At 43.6% G+C, this 18,423-nt stretch overlaps 2 protein-coding genes across 4 annotated transcripts; both read left to right on the top strand.

Annotated features, from left to right (window-relative positions):
• Positions 1–873: 873 nt before the first annotated feature.
• LOC138594720 (nuclear factor 7, brain-like) lies at positions 874–2,842 on the top strand. The gene has a single exon (XM_069665923.1). It carries the CDS (start codon positions 942–944, stop codon positions 2,424–2,426), a length of 1,485 nt encoding a protein of 494 aa, XP_069522024.1. The 5' UTR covers positions 874–941; the 3' UTR covers positions 2,427–2,842.
• Positions 2,843–9,916: 7,074 nt separating this feature from the next.
• Positions 9,917–17,452, top strand: LOC138594186 (E3 ubiquitin-protein ligase TRIM21-like). 3 transcript variants are annotated; one of them, XM_069665189.1, is made up of 2 exons: positions 9,917–10,100; positions 13,299–17,452. In XM_069665189.1, the coding sequence occupies exon 2, from the start codon at positions 13,301–13,303 to the stop codon at positions 14,795–14,797; it is 1,497 nt and encodes a 498-aa protein (XP_069521290.1). In that variant the 5' UTR covers positions 9,917–10,100; positions 13,299–13,300; the 3' UTR covers positions 14,798–17,452. The 3 variants fall into 3 exon arrangements, with proteins under 3 accessions (XP_069521290.1, XP_069521291.1, XP_069521292.1); XM_069665190.1 differs by lacking the exon at positions 9,917–10,100 and adding an exon at positions 10,884–10,942; XM_069665191.1 differs by lacking the exon at positions 9,917–10,100 and adding an exon at positions 13,117–13,148.
• The last annotated feature ends 971 nt before the right edge of the window (positions 17,453–18,423 follow it).

Consider the following 18,423-nt stretch of genomic DNA (forward strand, 5'->3'; position numbering starts at 1 on the left):
CAGTCAGGACAACTCTCTGCTTTTCTCTGGAAGAAAATTCAACCCGAGTTCATCAGATCTTTCTCAACCACACAGCAGAGTCTCTGTGAAACACCGGTGAGTACAGCTGAGGAGATTTACACTTTCAACAACCAGGACTGACACAAAAATCCAGCTCCACTCAGACAGGAAGTTACTCTCCTTTCATGTCATACCTGTCAAACTGATTCAAGTTTAACTGCGGCTGTTTGTCCACCTGCCAACTGCACATTAGCCCACTTTAACTCCTTTAAACAAACTCTGTGTGTCAGTTCTCAGGACGGCAGTGACTTGTGACTCTATCATGTTGTTGTATTACTGTTTACTGATAGCTTCCTAACGTCACATTACGTTCCACTTCCTCTGGCTGTTTCACAATAAAAGCTTTCCACCAGAGAACCAGCATGAGGCTTTTACTTTGAAGAAAGCAGAAGGATATAAAAAGTGAACCGGCTTTGTTGGGAAATCTCTGCAATAAAAATTGTTGTGCACAACATGAAAGGACAAATATGCTAGTATACCTAGCTTGAGCAGCCAATGTGGTTAAATTGTGTGTTGATGCTCACAGCTCTGAAAGTTCAAGTCAAAACACTTTATTTCTAATTCTAACTTAGTTCACAGCTTAGTGATTCCTTATGTGAGGACTCTGATGTGGTGATTAGGTCAAATAATACTTCAGAGAACAATAATGACATCTCCCTCTTTGTCAACAAATAATTGTGTGTTTTAAATCAACTCTGTTCTTTGTTCTCTCTACATGTGTAGATAAGGCTGCTGCAAACTATCAGTTATCTGAAGACCAGTTTCTGTGCTCCATCTGTCTGGATGTGTTCACTGATCCTGTCACCACGTCATGTGGACACAACTTCTGCAAAAACTGCATCACTGAACACTGGAACACCAGCGACCAGTACCTGTGTCCAATGTGTAAGAAGGTTTTTAACACCAGACCTGAGCTGCACGTCAACACCTTGCTCTCTGAGATGGTCGCTCAGTTCAGAGACAAAGCTCAACAGGAAGCCGGCAGCAGCAGCTCAGAGCAACAAGTGTCCAAACCAGGAGAAGTTCTCTGTGACGCCTGCACTGGAACCAAACTGAAGGCCCTGAAGTCCTGCTTAGATTGTCCCGCCTCCTACTGTGAGACTCACCTGGAGCCTCACCTGACAGCTTCACGTCTGAAACGACATCAGCTGATCGACCCTGTGGAGAACCTGGAGGACAGGATGTGTACGAAGCACGATAAACTTCTGGAGCTGTTCTGTAAGACCGACCAGACGTGTGTCTGCGTGCTCTGCCCTGTTTTAGACCACAAGACACATGAGTTTGTTCCTCTGAAGGAAGAATATGAAGAGAAGAAGGCCGAGCTGGGGAAGACAGAGGCTGACATTCAGCAGATGATCCACAAGAGACACCTGAAGATTGACGAGATCAAACGCTCAGTCGACCTCAGTAAGGAAGATGCAGACAGAGAGATAGCAGAAGGTGTTCGAGTCTTCACCGCTCTGAAGGAGTCTGTTGAGAGAGGCCAGGCCGAGCTCATGGACACGATCAAAGAGAAGCAGGAAACAAGAGAAAAACAGGCCCAAGCTTTCATCAAGGAGCTGGAGCAGGAAATCTCTGAGCTGAAGAAGAGAAGCTCGGAGGTGGAGCGACTCTCACGCTCTGAAGACCACCTCCATCTTCTCCAGAGAGTCCAGTCCCTAAACATCAACGAGCCACCACCCAAAGACTGGACAGAGGTCACCTTCAGCCCAAAGCCATATGAGGGGACTGTGGTGAGAGCTGTGGCTCAGCTGGAGGAGACACTCAGGGAAGAGATGAAGAAGCTGCTGGATGCTGAGCTGAAGAGAGTCCAGCAGTATGCAGCGGATGTGACTCTTGATCCTGATTCAGCACATCCTAAACTCATCCTGTCTGATGATGGAAAACAAGTTCATCATGGTGATGTGAAGAAGAAGCTTCCAGACAATCCAGAGAGATTTTCTAAATGTGTTTGTGTGTTAGCAAAGCAGAGTTTCTCTTCAGGCAGATTTTACTTTGAGGTTCAGGTTAAAGGAAAGACTGAATGGACTTTAGGAGTGGCCAGAGAGTCGATCGACAGGAAGGGAGACATCACAATGAGCCCTGAGGATGGTTTCTGGTCTACATGTTTGAGAAACAGAAATGAGTACATAGCTCGTGCTGACCCTCCAGTCAGTCTCTCTCTGAAGTCTCCGCCTGAGAAGGTGGGGGTGTTTGTGGATTATGAGGAGGGTCTGGTCTCCTTCTGTGACGTAGACTCTGCAGCTCTGATCTACTCCTTCACTGACTGCTCCTTCACAGAGAAACTCCTCCCATACTTCACTCCCTGTAATAATTATGGAGGTAAAAACTCTGCCCCTCTGATCATCTCTCCTGTCACTAAGTAGAACAATCATCTGATTGTGTGTTTGAGCTCGCACCATTCATTCAAAGAACATAATCATTGATCTGTTTGTTGTGATTCAGAGTGATTGAGCTATTCCATTTCATTATGATGTCAGATTGATCATTTTTACTCACTGCTGCAACACATTGGTCTTCATGCTGATTATTGAACTTGTAAAATCAAACTTGTGGACATTTATTCCAACGTCAGGTCTTTATAAACATTATAACAAGAACAGGTTTTACTGGAGTGAGGCATTAAGGTGTTCAGGATGCAAATCTGTGCAGACTTTGATTGTTTGGTCAGATTACATGATGGGTTTGGGCACATGGTGTGACTTTACTAAGTTTAGGAAACTTTGTTTTTCACATAATTGTATTGGAAGAAATTATTTCTGTGTTCTTGAGCAAAAATAAAAACAAATGGTGAAAAAAAAAATTTTTTTGTCGTTTGTTCATCAGTCGAGCTTTAAAATGCCACGTACACCATCTGCTCAGCACAGACAGTGTTAGGGCATACTGAGAGACCAGCTGCAGAAGGAAGACAAACATTTAAACAGATCCAGATCTCAGGAGATGGTAAAGACCAGAACAGAGCTAAAAGAGGAAAACTCTGGAGGACATTATGAGGACAGAAAAACTTCATTATGATGAGCCTGTTGCTCTTTGGATCCTAAAGGTTTGTAAGATAAGTCCACTGTGTTTATTCCACACCATGAGACCTTCAGGAAACAAGAAGGAAAGCTGGTTGTAGCTGTTGTTGCAGGAGCTGAGGCCCTTATTGGCTGCAGGTCACTTGGCAGATCATTGATTATTAGATATGACATGAACGTGTTTCATCAATGATTACACACATATGTTCAGTGGCGTACTCAAGCTGTTTGAGGGGCAGGGGGGAAAAGAAAGGGGCCCCCAGTGTGTGCCGTGGGGCACCAGGGCACAGAGAGTTGTAATGTGAAACAACAACGTGGGCATTGTTAACTATACAGTCATCCCATGAGAACACAGCGTCTCACACGCATGACTGTGCAGAGGTCAAACGATTTCCCCACATGTCCAATTTATTTACTGGAACGACACTTTATGTCATTTTATCATTTTTCTCCACAACAAGGTCGTCCATGACGGCACTTTTGCAGCGTTTCTTCGGCCATGGGGGCACCTCCCTAACGTCAGATGATCAGAACTCCTTTCCCCAGAGCTGCAAAAGCAAAACCTTGAGATAAATACATTGAGATCTCGCGACAGCAACCACAAATGACTCGTTATCACAGGAAAACCGAGTAAATAAAATGTATGGAGGCGTGTCCGCTCAGGGCTTCCGTAGAAAAGCCCCTTCGCTTGCATTTAATGTATGAAAAGTCTTATATTATGAGTCCGCTCCATTCCTGGCTCAGCACTGCAGAAACACGTCTGTTTCTTTGATACTTTGTGTATATTTGTTTTTGCTTGTGTTGAACAATGAACAACGTCGTCTTTCTGAAAGTAAAAACATTTCTGACACAACAACAGATAAAACATCTGCATCATTTTTAAGATGAAAAAGGTGCATTAAAATGTATCTCAAGCTTTTACCTGAATTGAAAGGACTAAATGTAAAGTACCACAGCGACCTCTGGTGGACAAACCTGATATCTACATCCAGGAAAAGGAAACTCAATCAGCTCATTGATGGAGTTCAGCTGCTCACACAGAGAAGCAGTGTGACTGAAGCTGCGAGGATGAACTCGACCTCTCGTTCTGACACATTTAAAAAGTTCAACTGACAAAGTTTTGGTGTAAAAATGCCCAAAAGGAAAAACTTCACCTTTAAAAGCGCGCGGCTCTTATTCCTGCTGATATTTTGGAAACGCTGTGACTCTCAGGTGAGCTGTGAATCTCTCTGAAATCAGCTGGTTCATCAATACCATAAAAGTCTTGTAATAAAATTCAGTGTGTTGCTTTATTTGTGTTTGTAGGAGAGCAGAGGAGAAGCCCACAAGCCTCCAGGTGAGAGTAAAGTCTGTTTCTTACTTTAATGTGCCTGTTTAAAATCTGAGTCAGGATGAGGAGCAGACCTTTAAAGGGAATTGAAACGCCTCTGTAAACGGGGAGCAACAGGGACATAAATAAAATGTATTTAAAAAAGCATAAATCAAAGTCAAAGCCTGCAGTCCTTAATCTGAACATCAGTATTTACCTTGATGATAAACATGTATCTTGATATCTGTATTTGTGATCTCTTCCTGTTTATATTTTTACTTGGTTGGTAAAAATATGAAGTACAGAAAAAAAAGGATGACGTCATCTTTGCCTCTTTATATAAAAATGTTTAAAAATGTTTCTTTGAGGCCAAAGTCAATAAAACAATTAAACTAGAGATAAAACTGACATAAAAATCTCAAGAAAACAACTTTATTGTGACAATAATTCAAGCCTTATCTCTGCTTTTCCTTTTGTTTCCCCTAACCTTCACATCATGTCAACCTGTGCTCTAAATTCTGCAGGTAACAGGTGTAGGTGCTCACCTGTAGGCCGGTTTACATAACAAGTCGTGCATACATTTGTCTCTTGATGCATACATATGTTGATTATTAACATTATACTAATTTAAGTTTAAAGATATCTCGTTGATTTCAGTTTCGTTCTCTTTGGCGCCACCTAATGGTGATAAACGGTAACTGCGGGAGCACACTTCCAAGATATCCAGACAGTGCTGCATGTGTGACGTCCACGGTCGGCTCCGGTTGTAACTCTTGATTTTCCTGGCTGACGGTCGCTTTCCTTTTCAGACTGTTTGCTTCATCTGAGCGTCGAGTTTGTTTCTTCTTCTTTGGATTTTCACTTCTTGTTGAAGTTGTATCTGTAGTCATCCATCTTTTCTTTGTTTGTTCGGCCCAATGACTGTATATAGATGGACGACGTGTCTCCATTTGCTCTCCTTGGTGCCAAAATAGCCCCTGTGATAGGCGCTGCCATCTTGCGATGGTGACATCATTTGGAGCCAGAGTCTGTGCAGTAGAGATTGGCAGGTGAAGCGGCTGTAGCCACTTCCGCTAACCAAAACGCACACTTAACTTACTGAAAAAACAGCAAAGATCCGTCACGTCAGCGTGTTTAACAGCAGAACAGCTTCTTGTGTTGGTCTGAAGCAGATATTCACGCTGATGGAAAGTTCAATGACTGTAGTGTTAGTGTTAGTCACGTCTCCTCTCGCCGTTCCTCCTCTACTCTGCTACTCGGGAACAGAACGCTGCAGGAGCCCCATTTGTCAACAGAGCTGTCAATCATGAGGCCACACCCCCTTTTTACAGAATCAAATAACTAATTAAAAGTAAACTTGTCAGAAAAATGAACACTTAGACATAAATCAGCATGATAAGAACTAACTATAATGACAGAAACCATGTTTGAGAAAAATGTATTTGACGTGAATTTTGATTTTATAGTTTGACTCATGTCCCATCTGTTAACATGGAGGAGGCGGGCTTTATGAGCTATACTGCAGCCAGTCAGCAGGGGGCGATAGAGAGGGTCTGGACTCACTTTGAGAGAGCTGTCATGCCATCCATCTTTTCTTTGTTTGTTCAGCCATAGTAGATTACTGTTTACTTGCAACACTTGCAGAGAGCGGAAAAGCAACCGCTTAGCTCCGCCTACCCTCTCTGGCAGACCAACCACTGCTGGCTGATGGAAAACGCGTCACTAACTGGGCGCCGCCACAGACACCCAGCCCATAATAATACTATATACTGCAGATGCAAAGGCTTTCATCAGTGGGCCACAGGCTCAGTCACCATTGTGTGACCTCATTCAGAGACTTAACAGACATTTATTGACATTTATTTAAATCTCTGAGATCATACCTTTTTAATAAGAGACGATCTTCTGCAATAAAAGCATCAAGGCTCAGTTTAGTTTTTGTGGTTTTACTTTGATGTTCAAAAGTACGGAAGCCCTGAGCGGACATGCTCCATACATGTTATTTACTCCAGTAGTTTCCGGTTGTTTTCTCGAGATCTCGACTCATTTATCTCGTCACTGTGACCATATTTTTAAGTGACCAGATTGTAAGTCTGCAAAGCCAATACAGGAGCTCATAGAACCTGCAGTTTTTCTAATGTCCAGCAGGGGGCGGCTCCACTGTCTGATAGTATAGGAGCCTTTCCTAATGAGTTTATGGTCTCAGTCTCTAGTTTCAAGTCTTCTTCAACACAGCGTGATGTTCATTTAGTCACTGATGCTCCCAGTTAGAGTCACACAGACCAGGAAGAGGGGAGGGGTTAGGGCGGGGCTACCTGTGATTGACAGGTCGGTACAAAGGTAACCTGGAAAGAGGTGCAGAAATGCATATGGGTGACATGTCAGCGGCTACGTCCACTTCTTATAAACAGTCTATGATCTTTTGTGTAACATGAGGAGGAACACATGAATTTGGTCGTTTCCTTCAAGTAAATGTTGCTGGTTGCTTCAGAGTTCAGCTCAGTATGCCAGGAGTTTATTTAAAGTCTCTAAATGCTGACTTTTAATGTCTGCGGGGTCATTTTGACTCATTATTAATAACAATAACTTCATTGATCCACAAAGGGAAATTCACTTGTCTGGCATCTCATCTACCATTTACTGAAGAATGAAGAAGTCTGACGGCTGTGGGAACAAAAGATCTTCTATATCTGTCCGTCCTGCAGCGAAGAGAGACGAGCCGTCCATCGAGGTGTTATGAAGTGGATGATCCGTGTTGTTTAGAACGGCCTCGACCTTCTTCAGTGTGCATCTCTCCACCACATCCTCCAGCGAGTCCAACCTGGCTCCAATCACAGAGCCAGCTTTGTTTGTCCAGTCGCTTTGCGTCCTTGTGTCTTATCCTGCCTCCGCAGCAGACTGCAGCATAAAACAGAACACCTGCCACCACAGACTGATAAAACATCTGCAGCATCTTACTGCAGATGTCCAGAGACCTGAGCCTCCTTCAGAAAAAGAGGCGGCTCTGCCCCTTTGTGTAGAGTGCGTCTGTGTTAAGGGACCAGTCCAACTTGTTATCCAGGTGTACACCTAGATATTTATAGGTTGGCACCACCTCGATGTCCACCCCACAAGTGTTCACCGGCTGAAGAGGGGGCTTAAATCTATTCTCATCTCCTTTGTCTTTGAGGTGTTCAGTAGGAGGCAGTTTTTGTGACTCCAGTCACTGAAGGCTTTTATCAGATCCCTATATTCTGAGTCCTGTCCATTCCTGATACACGCCACAACAGCAGTGTCATCCGAGTATTTCTGGATGTGGCAGGACTCAGAGTTGTATTTGAAGTCCGCTGTATACAATGTGAACAGGAATGGAGCCAGGAAAGACCCCTGTGGAGCCCCCGTGCTGCTCATTGATGTCACACAGTTCCCCGACCTGACAAACTGTGGCCTTTCTGTCAGCTAATCTGTGATCCAGGAAACAAAGGACGGATCCTCTCCCGTCTCTATGAGCCTGTCTCTGAGTATGAGGGGTTGGATTGTGTTGAATGCGCTTGAAAAATCAAAGAACATGATTCTCACATAAGCGCCAGATTCCTCGAGATTATGAGCACAGTGAGGCATGTAGAGGACAGCATCACTTACTCCAATGTGTTCTTTGTATGCAAACTGCAGGGAATCGAGTTTGTCTTTGACCTCAAGCCTCAGTAGGCGTAGAAACCTCCGCTCTAGGGTTTTCATGATGTGCAAAGTAAGGGCCGCCGGTCTGTAGTCATTTAGTTCAGCCGGACATTTTATTTTTGGTACCGGTACAATACAGGATGTTTTCCACAGAGCCGGCACCCGCCCCAGCTGTAGACTCAGGTTGAAGATCCTGTGGAGAGGCTGACACTGTTGACACAGACAAGGGTGGAGGCACAGGTGTGAGAAGGGGAGTAGCTGCAGCAGTGGAGATGTACACGTGTGTAGGAGGAGGAGGAGGAGAAGGAGGAGCTGTGGTGGAGATGTACACATGTTGAGGAGGAGGAGGAGTAGCAGTGGAAGTGGGTGGTTGAGTTCATCAGCTCTTTCCACATCACCCACTATCGGCTGTCTTTTCTTTTTGTTGTAGCCAGAGATGGTATCGATTCCTCTCCACACCTCACAGATGTTGCTGTGTTATAAATTCCTCTCTGTTTTCTTTTTTTATTCCACCTTTGCCATCTTCAGTGTCTTCTTCACTCATGTTGCACTTGTTTCAGCCGTTCTTTGTCACCGTCTCTAAAAGCTTTCTGCTTCTGGTTGAGGATTGCCTTTATGTCACTTGTGATCCAGGGTTTGTTATTGGGGAAACAGCGTGCAGTCTTTGTAGGTTTGACTGTGTCTCTACAGAAGTTGATGTACTCAGTAAAACAATCAACCTGTCCGTCAATGTTCATCCTGTTCTCATCTGTTTCCAGAAGCACATTCCAGTCTGTGCTTTAAAAGCTGTCCCTTAGAGCCTCACTAGCCTCAGTTGTCCATTTCCTGACTGTGAGTGTGGTTGCAGGCTGCCTCAGCACACAAGGTTTGTAGCAGGTCTGCAGATAAACCAAGTTGTGATCTGACCTGCCCAGTGGTGGTAAGGCAGTAGCTCTGTAAGCTTCTTTGACATTGGCATACAGCAGATGGAGGGTTGTATTTTCTCTGGTAGGACAATTACCAAACTGTGTAAATCCAGTCAGGTGGGAGGAGAGGGTCACATGACTGAAGTCTCCTGATGTTATTAAAGGTGCCTCAGGATGTTTAGTCTGTATCCTGGCAACTATTTCATGGAGAACTTCACATGGAACTTCAGCAGCTGCCTTGGGTGGGATGTACACCAGTGTTGTTATGATATGACTGAATTCACTTGGTACATAGTATTACTGAAATTAAATGAAAATGATGACTCTCTGGAGGGTTGGAAATGCAACCAGACAATAGAGATAATTTATGGAACTGTTGTAAGTAAATCACTTGTGTCTGTAACAACCTGAAAGCTGTCAAACCTTCAGTACGTTTCTCTAAACTTGCCGTGTTTCCTCCTCAGACGGAGCCGGAGGAGATGACGGAGCCTTCCTCGCCCTGCGGAGCTGCCACCAGCTGCTGCACGGCGACAGCGGCGAGTTCTTCTCCCCGGACTACCTCTGCTCCAACCCACAGGAAGTGCTCACACAGAGAAACAGGAAGTCACACGCTGTTTACGGGTGTAGAGGAAGTTTGAGAACCAATCAACTGCTTGTTTAGAAAGGCCTATGTCCGACAGTCTGGCATCTCATGGTCCACAGTGTCAAAGGCCTTGGACAATCATTGAAAAGGGCTGTGCAATATTTCTTGTCATCCAAGGCCTCAACAATATCGTTTACCACTTTGATGGCAGCAGTAACTGTACTGTGCTGCTTCCTAAAATCAGACTGGCGGGGAGATAAAATGTTGTTCAGGCTAAGGGGGGAGCAGGGGGGAGGAAGTGAATTTACCGCAGATAGATGTGCAAAACAAATCTTGTCTAACACAGGAAGGAAACAAAACCTCACACAACAGAGCTGCAGTTAGAGGCAGAGAAACACCTGAGAGAGACAGAGCTTCAACATCACTCTGCAGAAATTAAAGTGAACGTCTGAAACAGAACAGCAGCCACGCAGCAGTCAGGACAACGCTCTGCTTTTCTCTGGAAGAAAATTCAAGCTGAGTTCATCAGATCTTTCTCAACCACACAGCAGAGTCTCTGTGAAACACCGGTGAGTACAGCTGAGGAGATTTACACTTTCAACAACCAGGACTGACACAAAAATCCAGCTCCACTCAGACAGGAAGTTACTCTCCTTTCATGTCATACCTGTCAAACTGATTCAAGTTTAACTAAGACAATTAATATTTCAGAATAGATCAAGTTAAACCTGATACCAATTTATTAATACATTTCCATGAGGACTGTTTTGTACAATGTGCAGAAATAGTTTTTATGGACTAAACACATATTGGATACTATCCAGTGTAATTGTAATGTATGTAACTGGTGTATTTGTATAGGAACAAGTATTAAGCATTTAATCAATGGCTCACACCACAGCATTAATAGCTTAAATTATCAACGCCCATTTCTACAGGCCTTTAAAATACATAAAACTCAACATCAAATACACAAGAACAGAACAAAACACAAACTGAACAATAAACATGAACATTAAGAACAAGGACTCATAATTCAACAAGAAAATACAGACGGTGTAAGGCACAAACTAAAACAGGAAGCAGCAGGTCAACATGAATGATTTACAGTCGTATGGTTGTCATGGGTTGTCATTCTTTAGTTTTGTATTTAGTTTATTGTGTTCCTTTATTGATATAGTCCTGTTTAGTTACATATTTCATTGTTTCGATCATTTCCGTTTTATTTTGTAGTTCTCGCCCTATGTATGTCATGTCTCGTTTAACTGTTGTTTAATGTTTGTGTGCCCTGCCCTCATTGTTTTCACCTGTATTAGTTTCACCTGTCCCTGTTAACCCCCTGTGCAGACAGTCTTTGGCCCAATCCCAATCTCCACCCTCACGGACTCACGGACTTTGAGGCGCGTTCCTGGTAAGTGCGTCAGTGCTTAGTGCTGTCCCACTGTCAGATCACAGGGTGATTAACATGATCATTTTTTTAAATAAAGCTTATCTTATCTTAAAATATGTAAACACTGTAAGACTCACAAACACATGCTGCAGGTCGGCTTTTTTACTTACTTACTAGATTTAATGGCCCATCTGGTTTCCAGGCAACGTGTGATGCCATGATAATGTGTCCCATTCCTCATTTTTATGCGGTTCTCAAACCCTCACGGACTCACCCACTAACGCACTGCACGCCTGACGCCATCAAAGTCTGTGAGTGTTCAGTGCTTAGGCTTTAGGGTGGAGATTAGAATAGGGCCAATGTCTTCCCCTGTTGTTTTGCTAGTTCGTCGTCTTTTCTCTGGATCACCCTGTTTCCTTGTGGCTCCCTGTGCTTTTCACCTGTCCTGTTTTCTTGTGGATTTTCCTCGTGGCTTTTTGATTTTTCTCCCTTGTTGGATTTTCAGTTGGACCTTTTTGTTGGATTTTTCCTGGACTGTTCACAGTAAGCCTTTGTTTTGTACCTTTTGCCTTTTTTGGTAATTCAACTTATTTAAGTCTGCACCTGGCTCTAACTTTAACCAACCAAATTACTGACCCAGCGGTTGGATTTTTTTCATTTGAACTTCAAGAGGTGACATATTACCTAATTAGTCTTAGAAATGACTTGAAACATGCATGTGGTGGAAAAGATAAGGAGAAAGTCCTCTCTGTGGCACGCCAGGAGGTTTTATCTTGGCCTTGGCTAACAACATTGTTACCTGAGTGGGTGACTGACTTTATAAACTCAGTTTATAGTTTCCAGGCCAACTAGCCTACAGCATTTTTCTACACCTGTTCCCCATTTGCCTATGCTGATATGTGGTATATCGGTGAGCCTTGTATCAACAGTATGATTAGGCAGATTGACCAGCTGTCTCCTTGGACTGGGACTCGCCTGGCCTTTTCAATGGTAACTGTGGTGGCACCAGGAAAAAATGCAGCCATCATGACTCCCGTATTCCTTGACCATCTCCCCTGCCCAGAACTCCAGATCCTCCGCTGCCCCTTGTTCCAGTCGTGCCCCCATGTTCCAGTTGGAGATCCTGCCAACTCCTCCCCCCCATGTCCCAGTCGGAGGTCCTGCCGACTCCTGCCCCCATGCTCCAGTCGGAGGTCCTGCCGACTCCGGCCCTGTGCTCCAGTCTGAATTCCTGCCGACACCTGCCCCCGTGTCCCAGTCAGAGCTCCTGCCGACTCCTGCCCCCGTGCTCCAGTCGGAGGTCCTGCCCACTCCTGCCCCCATGTCTCAGTCGAAGGTCCTGCCGACTCCTGCCCCTGTATTCCAGACAGCTCCCTGGTTCCAGTCGGTTCCCCGGTCGACTCCTGTTCCCCGGTTCCAGTTGGCTAACTGGCAGACTCCAACTCCTGCCCCTGTGTTCCAGTCAAATGTTCAGGCCTACTCTCAGCATGAATCCCCTGACCTCAAGGCCCCAGTTCTAGACAAGCGGCGTCTGCCTCCATTTTCTACTTGAAAGGTCTCGTCAGGCCCAGATCCTGTTCCCGCCCAGTCAGAGGTCTTGTCGGGTCCATATCCTGTTTCGGCTCAATCAGAGGTCTCGTCGGGTCCAGATCCTGTTCCGGCCTTGTTGGCCCCCTGGCCACCCTCCGCAGAGGCTTTGTCCACCTGGCAGCCCCTTAGGCCGCCCTCCAGATCTGCTCTGGCCATCTGTCCCGCCTCCAAGCCACCTGCCTGAAGGCTTTTGGTCAGCCTCTGCCCTGCCTCCAGGCCGTCCACCTGAAAGTTCCGACTCTGCCCCTCAGCAGGCCCCAGACCGTATTTTTGAACTTTGAAACCCGGAACTCTTGACCCTGAGTAGTTTGTAGTTCTTGTCCTAAGAATGTCATGTCTTGTTTAAATTCTTTCCTTTGTTTCATTTACCACCCTCATGATTGTGTTCCCTTCCCTCAATAGTTTCACCTATTTTGATTAGTTTCACCTGTCCCTGTTTACCCCCTGTGTATATAGTCTTTGTCTTCCCCTGTTTCTTTGCTAGTTCATTGTCTTTTCTCTGGATCACCTCGTTTCCTTGTGGCTCCCTGTGATTTTCACCTGTCCTCTTTTCTCCCTTGTTGGATTTTCAGTTGGACCTTTTTGTTGGATTTTTCCTGGACAGTAAACCTTTGATTTGTGCCTTTTGCCTTTTTAGGTAATCAAACTTATTTAAGTCTGCACCTCTAACTTTTTAACATGACAATGGTGACGGCGTGTAATTTGGAAATATGGCACTTCCTCTTTTTCAATTAATAACTATGTTTTAAATCAGAAATGTCTTCTTTTTTTCTCTCTACATGTGTAGATATGGCTGCTGCAAACTCTCGATTATCTGAAGATCAGTTACTGTGCTCTATCTGTCTGGATTTGTTCACTGATCCTGTCACCATTTCATGTGGACACAACTTCTGCCCAAGAAGCAGAAGCTCAGAGCAACAAGTGTCCAAACCAGGAGAAGTTCTCTGTGACGTCTGCACTGGAACCAAACTGAAGGCCCTGAAGTCCTGCTTAGATTGTCTGGCTTCCTACTGTGAGACTCACCTGGAGCCTCACCTGACAGCTTCACGTCTGAAACGACATCAGCTGATCGACCCTGTGGAGGACCTGGAGGACAGGATGTGTACGAAGCACGATAAACCTCTGGAGCTGTTCTGTAAGACCGACCAGACGTGTGTCTGCGTGCTCTGCTCTGTTTTAGACCACAGGACACATGAGTTTGTTCCTCTGAAGGAAGAATATGAAGAGAAGAAGGCCGAGCTGGGGAAGACAGAGGCTGACATTCAGCAGATGATCCACAAGAGACACCTGAAGATTGACGAGATCAAACGCTCAGTCGACCTCAGTAAGGAAGATGCAGACAGAGAGATAGCAGAAGGTGTTCAAGTCTTCACCGCTCTGAAGGAGTCTGTTGAGAGAGGCCAGGCCGAGCTCATGGACACGATCAAAGAGAAGCAGGAAACAAGAGAAAAACAGGCCCAAGCTTTCATCAAGGAGCTGGAGCAGGAAATCTCTGAGCTGAAGAAGAGAAGCTCGGAGGTGGAGCGACTCTCACGCTCTGAAGACCACCTCCATCTTCTCCAGAGAGTCCAGTCCCTAAACATCAACGAGCCACCACCCAAAGACTGGACAGAGGTCACCTTCAGCCCAAAGTCATATGAGGGGACTGTGGTGAGAGCTGTGGCTCAGCTGGAGGAGACACTCAGTGAAGAGATGAAGCAGCTGCTCTCTGAAGCTGAGCTGAAGAGAGTCCAGCAGTATGCAGCGGATGTGACTCTTGATCCTGATACAGCACATCCTGAACTCATCCTGTCTGATGATGGAAAACAAGTTCATCATGGTGATGTGAAGAAGAAGCTTCCAGACAATCCAGAAAGATTTTCTAAATATATCTCTGTGTTAGCAAAGCAGAGTTTCTCTTCAGGCAGATTTTACTTCGAGGTTCAGGTTAAAGGAACGACAGACTGGTTTTTAGGAGTGGCCAGAAAGTCGATCAGCAGGAAGGAATACATCACACTGAGACCTGGGGAGGGTTATTGGTCTATATGTTTGAGGAATAGAAATGAGTACAAAGCTCTTGCTGGCCCTCCAGTCCGTCTCTCTCTGAAGTCTCCGCCTGAGAAGGTGGGGGTGTTTGTGGATTATGAGGAGGGTCTGGTCTCCTTCTGTGACGTAGACTCTGCAGCTCTGATCTACTCCTTCACTGACTGCTCCTTCACAGAGAAACTCTTCCCATACTTCACTCCCTGTAATAATTATGGAGGTAAAAACTCTGCCCCTCTGATCATCTCTCCTGTCACTAAGTAGAACAATCATCTGATTGTGTGTTTGAGCTCGCACCATTCATTCAAAGAACATAATCATTGATCTGTTTGTTGTGATTCAGAGTGATTGAGCTATTCCATTTCATTATGATGTCAGATGGATCATTTTTACTCACTGCTGCAACACATTGGTCTTCATGCTGATTATTGAACTTGTAAAATCAAACTTGTGGACATTTATTCCAACGTCAGGTCTTTATAAACATTATAACAAGAACAGGTTTTACTGGAGTGAGGCATTAAGGTGTTCAGGATGCAAATCTGTGCAGACTTTGATTGTGTGATCAGATTACATATATTGTGCTTCTATAAATATATAAATATTTTTGCGTGTATTACAATGATCATACCTTTGCATCTATACGATAGTTTGGTACATAGAATTCAGCTTCCTGTGTGTACCTCCCTGATATCCCAAATACTGCAGCCGATGTACTGAACATATTTTTGATTATTGACACATTCTAAGATATAGTTAATTATATAAATGATAATGTAAATGTAATCACTTTGGCTCTTTCATTATATTAATTTTCATTTCTTTATTTTTGTACCTTTTTTCTTGCGTCTTGTTGATGGTTAAATGGCTACAGTTGTACAGTGACATAACTACTTGATTATATAACAGTTATATATATTCAGGTTTATTTAGGATGGGTTGGAAAGTATAAGTGTTAAATTTCCAAATTTAAATCCATTACCATACGACTGTAAATCATTCATGTTGACCTGCTGCTTCCTGTTTTATAGTTTGTGCCTTACACTGTGTGTATTTTCTTGTTGAATTATGAGTCCTTGTTGTTCATGTTCATATTTCTTGTTCAGTTTGTGTTTTGTTCTGTTCTTGTGTATTTGATGTTGAGTTTTATGTATTTTAAAGGCCTGTAGAAATGGGCTCTGCTAATTAGTTTAAGCTATGAATGCTGTGGTGTGAGCCATTGATTTACATGCTTAATACTAGTTCCTATACAAATACACAAGTTACATACATTACAATTACACTCGAGCTCATGAAATCAGAATGGCAGCTCTCAATTCCAAGACACATGTCTCAGTAGAAGGCAGCATCCAACAGATTAATTAATTCATCATTTTGTGTTTATTAGTCTATCTATTTCCATGTTCGATGACTTAACATTTTACAAGAATATACTGTTGTGTACAATGTGCAGAAATAATTATTATGAATATTTCTGAGGCAGTATATTATACTTTACTGCCCTGAAAGACATTCATTTGGAACTGTAACAGGGACGGAGGCAGAGAGGCAGAGGGAGGCGGAGGAGACGGAGCCCAAAGCAGCTTAGATAATGGAGGGAAAACTAGCTAACTAGCGTGCTATCCAGCTCGCCAACTAGCGTGCTAATTAGCCCGCTATGTTAACGTCAGCTGATTTTAACGTTCAGTGAGGCAGTGAAGTCAGTTGAACAATAAATACTACCACACATTAAATTGACGGGTATATATCGTCGTTATCAGCTAAAATGAAATGAACTGTAAACTAGCATCTAGTAAAGAACGGCAAGCTTGTTAGCTAGTTCATAAATGTCACAGAAAAAAAAACAATCAATGATCCTTAATCATATTTTCACAGTGAAATGAGTTAAAGTTCATGCTGTTTACCACAACTTATTAAATAAAGATAAAATATTAATATTAACCTACCATTTCATCCTGCCTGTATCCGAGCCTCTGTGAGAGAAGGAGCCAGATCGATCTGGCTGAAGCAGGAAAATGAACAACCCAGCAGTTGGGTCTAAGTGACCCAGCCAGCTGTTTTGGGGGGAATGAACCCCAAACCTCCCCCATGACCCAGCCTGAACAACCCAACGGTGTGTTTAAAGTCACTAACCAACCCGGAATTAACCCAATATAGTTAACCCAACAATGTGTTTACAGAAACAAGCCAGCACTGCTTTGAGTGTAATTGTCTGATAACTATTGTAGTGACTAAGCCAAACACTTTAGCCGCCACTGGTGTTAATATGGCCGAATAGTTGATGTGTGCTCAGGATGAAGGAAATTCAACTTCCACGAAAAACGTTTAAATTACGTAAGGTTTATTAACCATACAACTCTGTGACCGTATGTCCCAAAAACACAGACAAATACTGTTCTGAAGATTATCCAGCGTGACAGTTTAGAGCCAAGCCACTAGGGGGCGCAGTCGCGGATTCAGCCGTGTATGCTACCGTTAATCAGCGAGAGAGAGAGTGACGGTAGCGACTAGCCAGACACAGTTATCAGACAGGGACACAGTTATAAGTGTATAAATTCATAAGTGCATTGATCTTCGCCATTTCTGTTCAGGTTCGAGAGTGTGCGTCCAGAGATCAGTAAGTTGAATGTTTATTGCTGGACATATTGTTCATAATGTCACGTTATGATGCTGCAATGCTTGTTTTAATTAATCGCGGTAAAATACGTGCATGATGCCTAGATTAAGCTGTGACAGATCAGTACACTTGTTTCATTTAGTTTTAAATGTATGTTTTAGTCATTAATCTGATTAATCTGTGACTATTTTTGTTGTTGTAATTATTCAGTGAGCTGTTACTAATGTCTTTTCTGTCCGGTTTATTACAGAACCATACTCTCACACATGACCGCATCCAATAAAGTGCAGTAAACTGATCAACGGCCTCAGGATCTTCATTCTTATTAAGTCTTGTGGGAACATTTGAGACTGCATTCTAATAGATGTACACTCCGCGAATACCACTGAGAGCAGCCAGCTTATAATTATTGAACATCTAAAACAAATGCAAACTTGCAAACGTCGAAAAACCGACAAACCAAGACAAAATACATAATGCCTCTGCCACAGCTGTGCTGGCAGGGCATGAACTTAAATAACTTCTAGCCAACTTGGCCTCAAGCGCCCCCTGGTACCCGGAGGGAAAATCTGAACAAATAAATACATGGCTCCTACAACTATATTATCTCCTCTCAAGATAGAAATCATGTTTGTGTTCTGACGAGCTGTGTAAACGCCCATTGCTTAAAGACTACACTACCCGTGATTCCTAGCCTCTGGTATTTCCGGGTAGATATTGAATAGGGCCAGAGAGACTCTTCTCACACTTTTGTCCTGATCTTAATGATGGAGGTGTATTACACATCTTAATGTTGACAGAATCAGGTCACCATGGTGACTGATTTTCACCGAACTGACAGGATTGTTTTGATTCTAATACAAACGGTAGCTATCACATTGATTTGATGCATTCTGCTCGTCAACACTGAATCAACAGCCTCTTCTTATGTTGAGAACATCTCTTTGAACCTGTTAAAACGGGAGACGTTCATGTTTCAGAGGAACGATAACAATGTTGGTGTTTAAGCTGAAAATAATCTAGATCCTCATTTTGTTGTTTTTATTTCATGTGCAGCCACAAAAGACAAACTGCTGAATTTAAAAGAACGAGAAAACCAGGTTTACTATCTCGAGATAACGAGATAAATAAGTTGACTCGTTATCACTGGAAAACAGAGGAAATAAAATGTATGTTTGCATGTCCGCTCAGGGCTTCCGTATTATGTTAATCACTTTGTCCAATTCTTCTTTGTTTGTAAAAACTGGTTCGATTGATTATGAGTCAAATAAAT

Source organism: Semicossyphus pulcher, unplaced genomic scaffold (assembly GCF_022749685.1).
Source record: "Semicossyphus pulcher isolate SPU_LCO1_2020_fin unplaced genomic scaffold, fSemPul1.0.p SCAF_17, whole genome shotgun sequence".
NCBI lineage: Eukaryota > Metazoa > Chordata > Actinopteri > Labriformes > Labridae > Semicossyphus > Semicossyphus pulcher.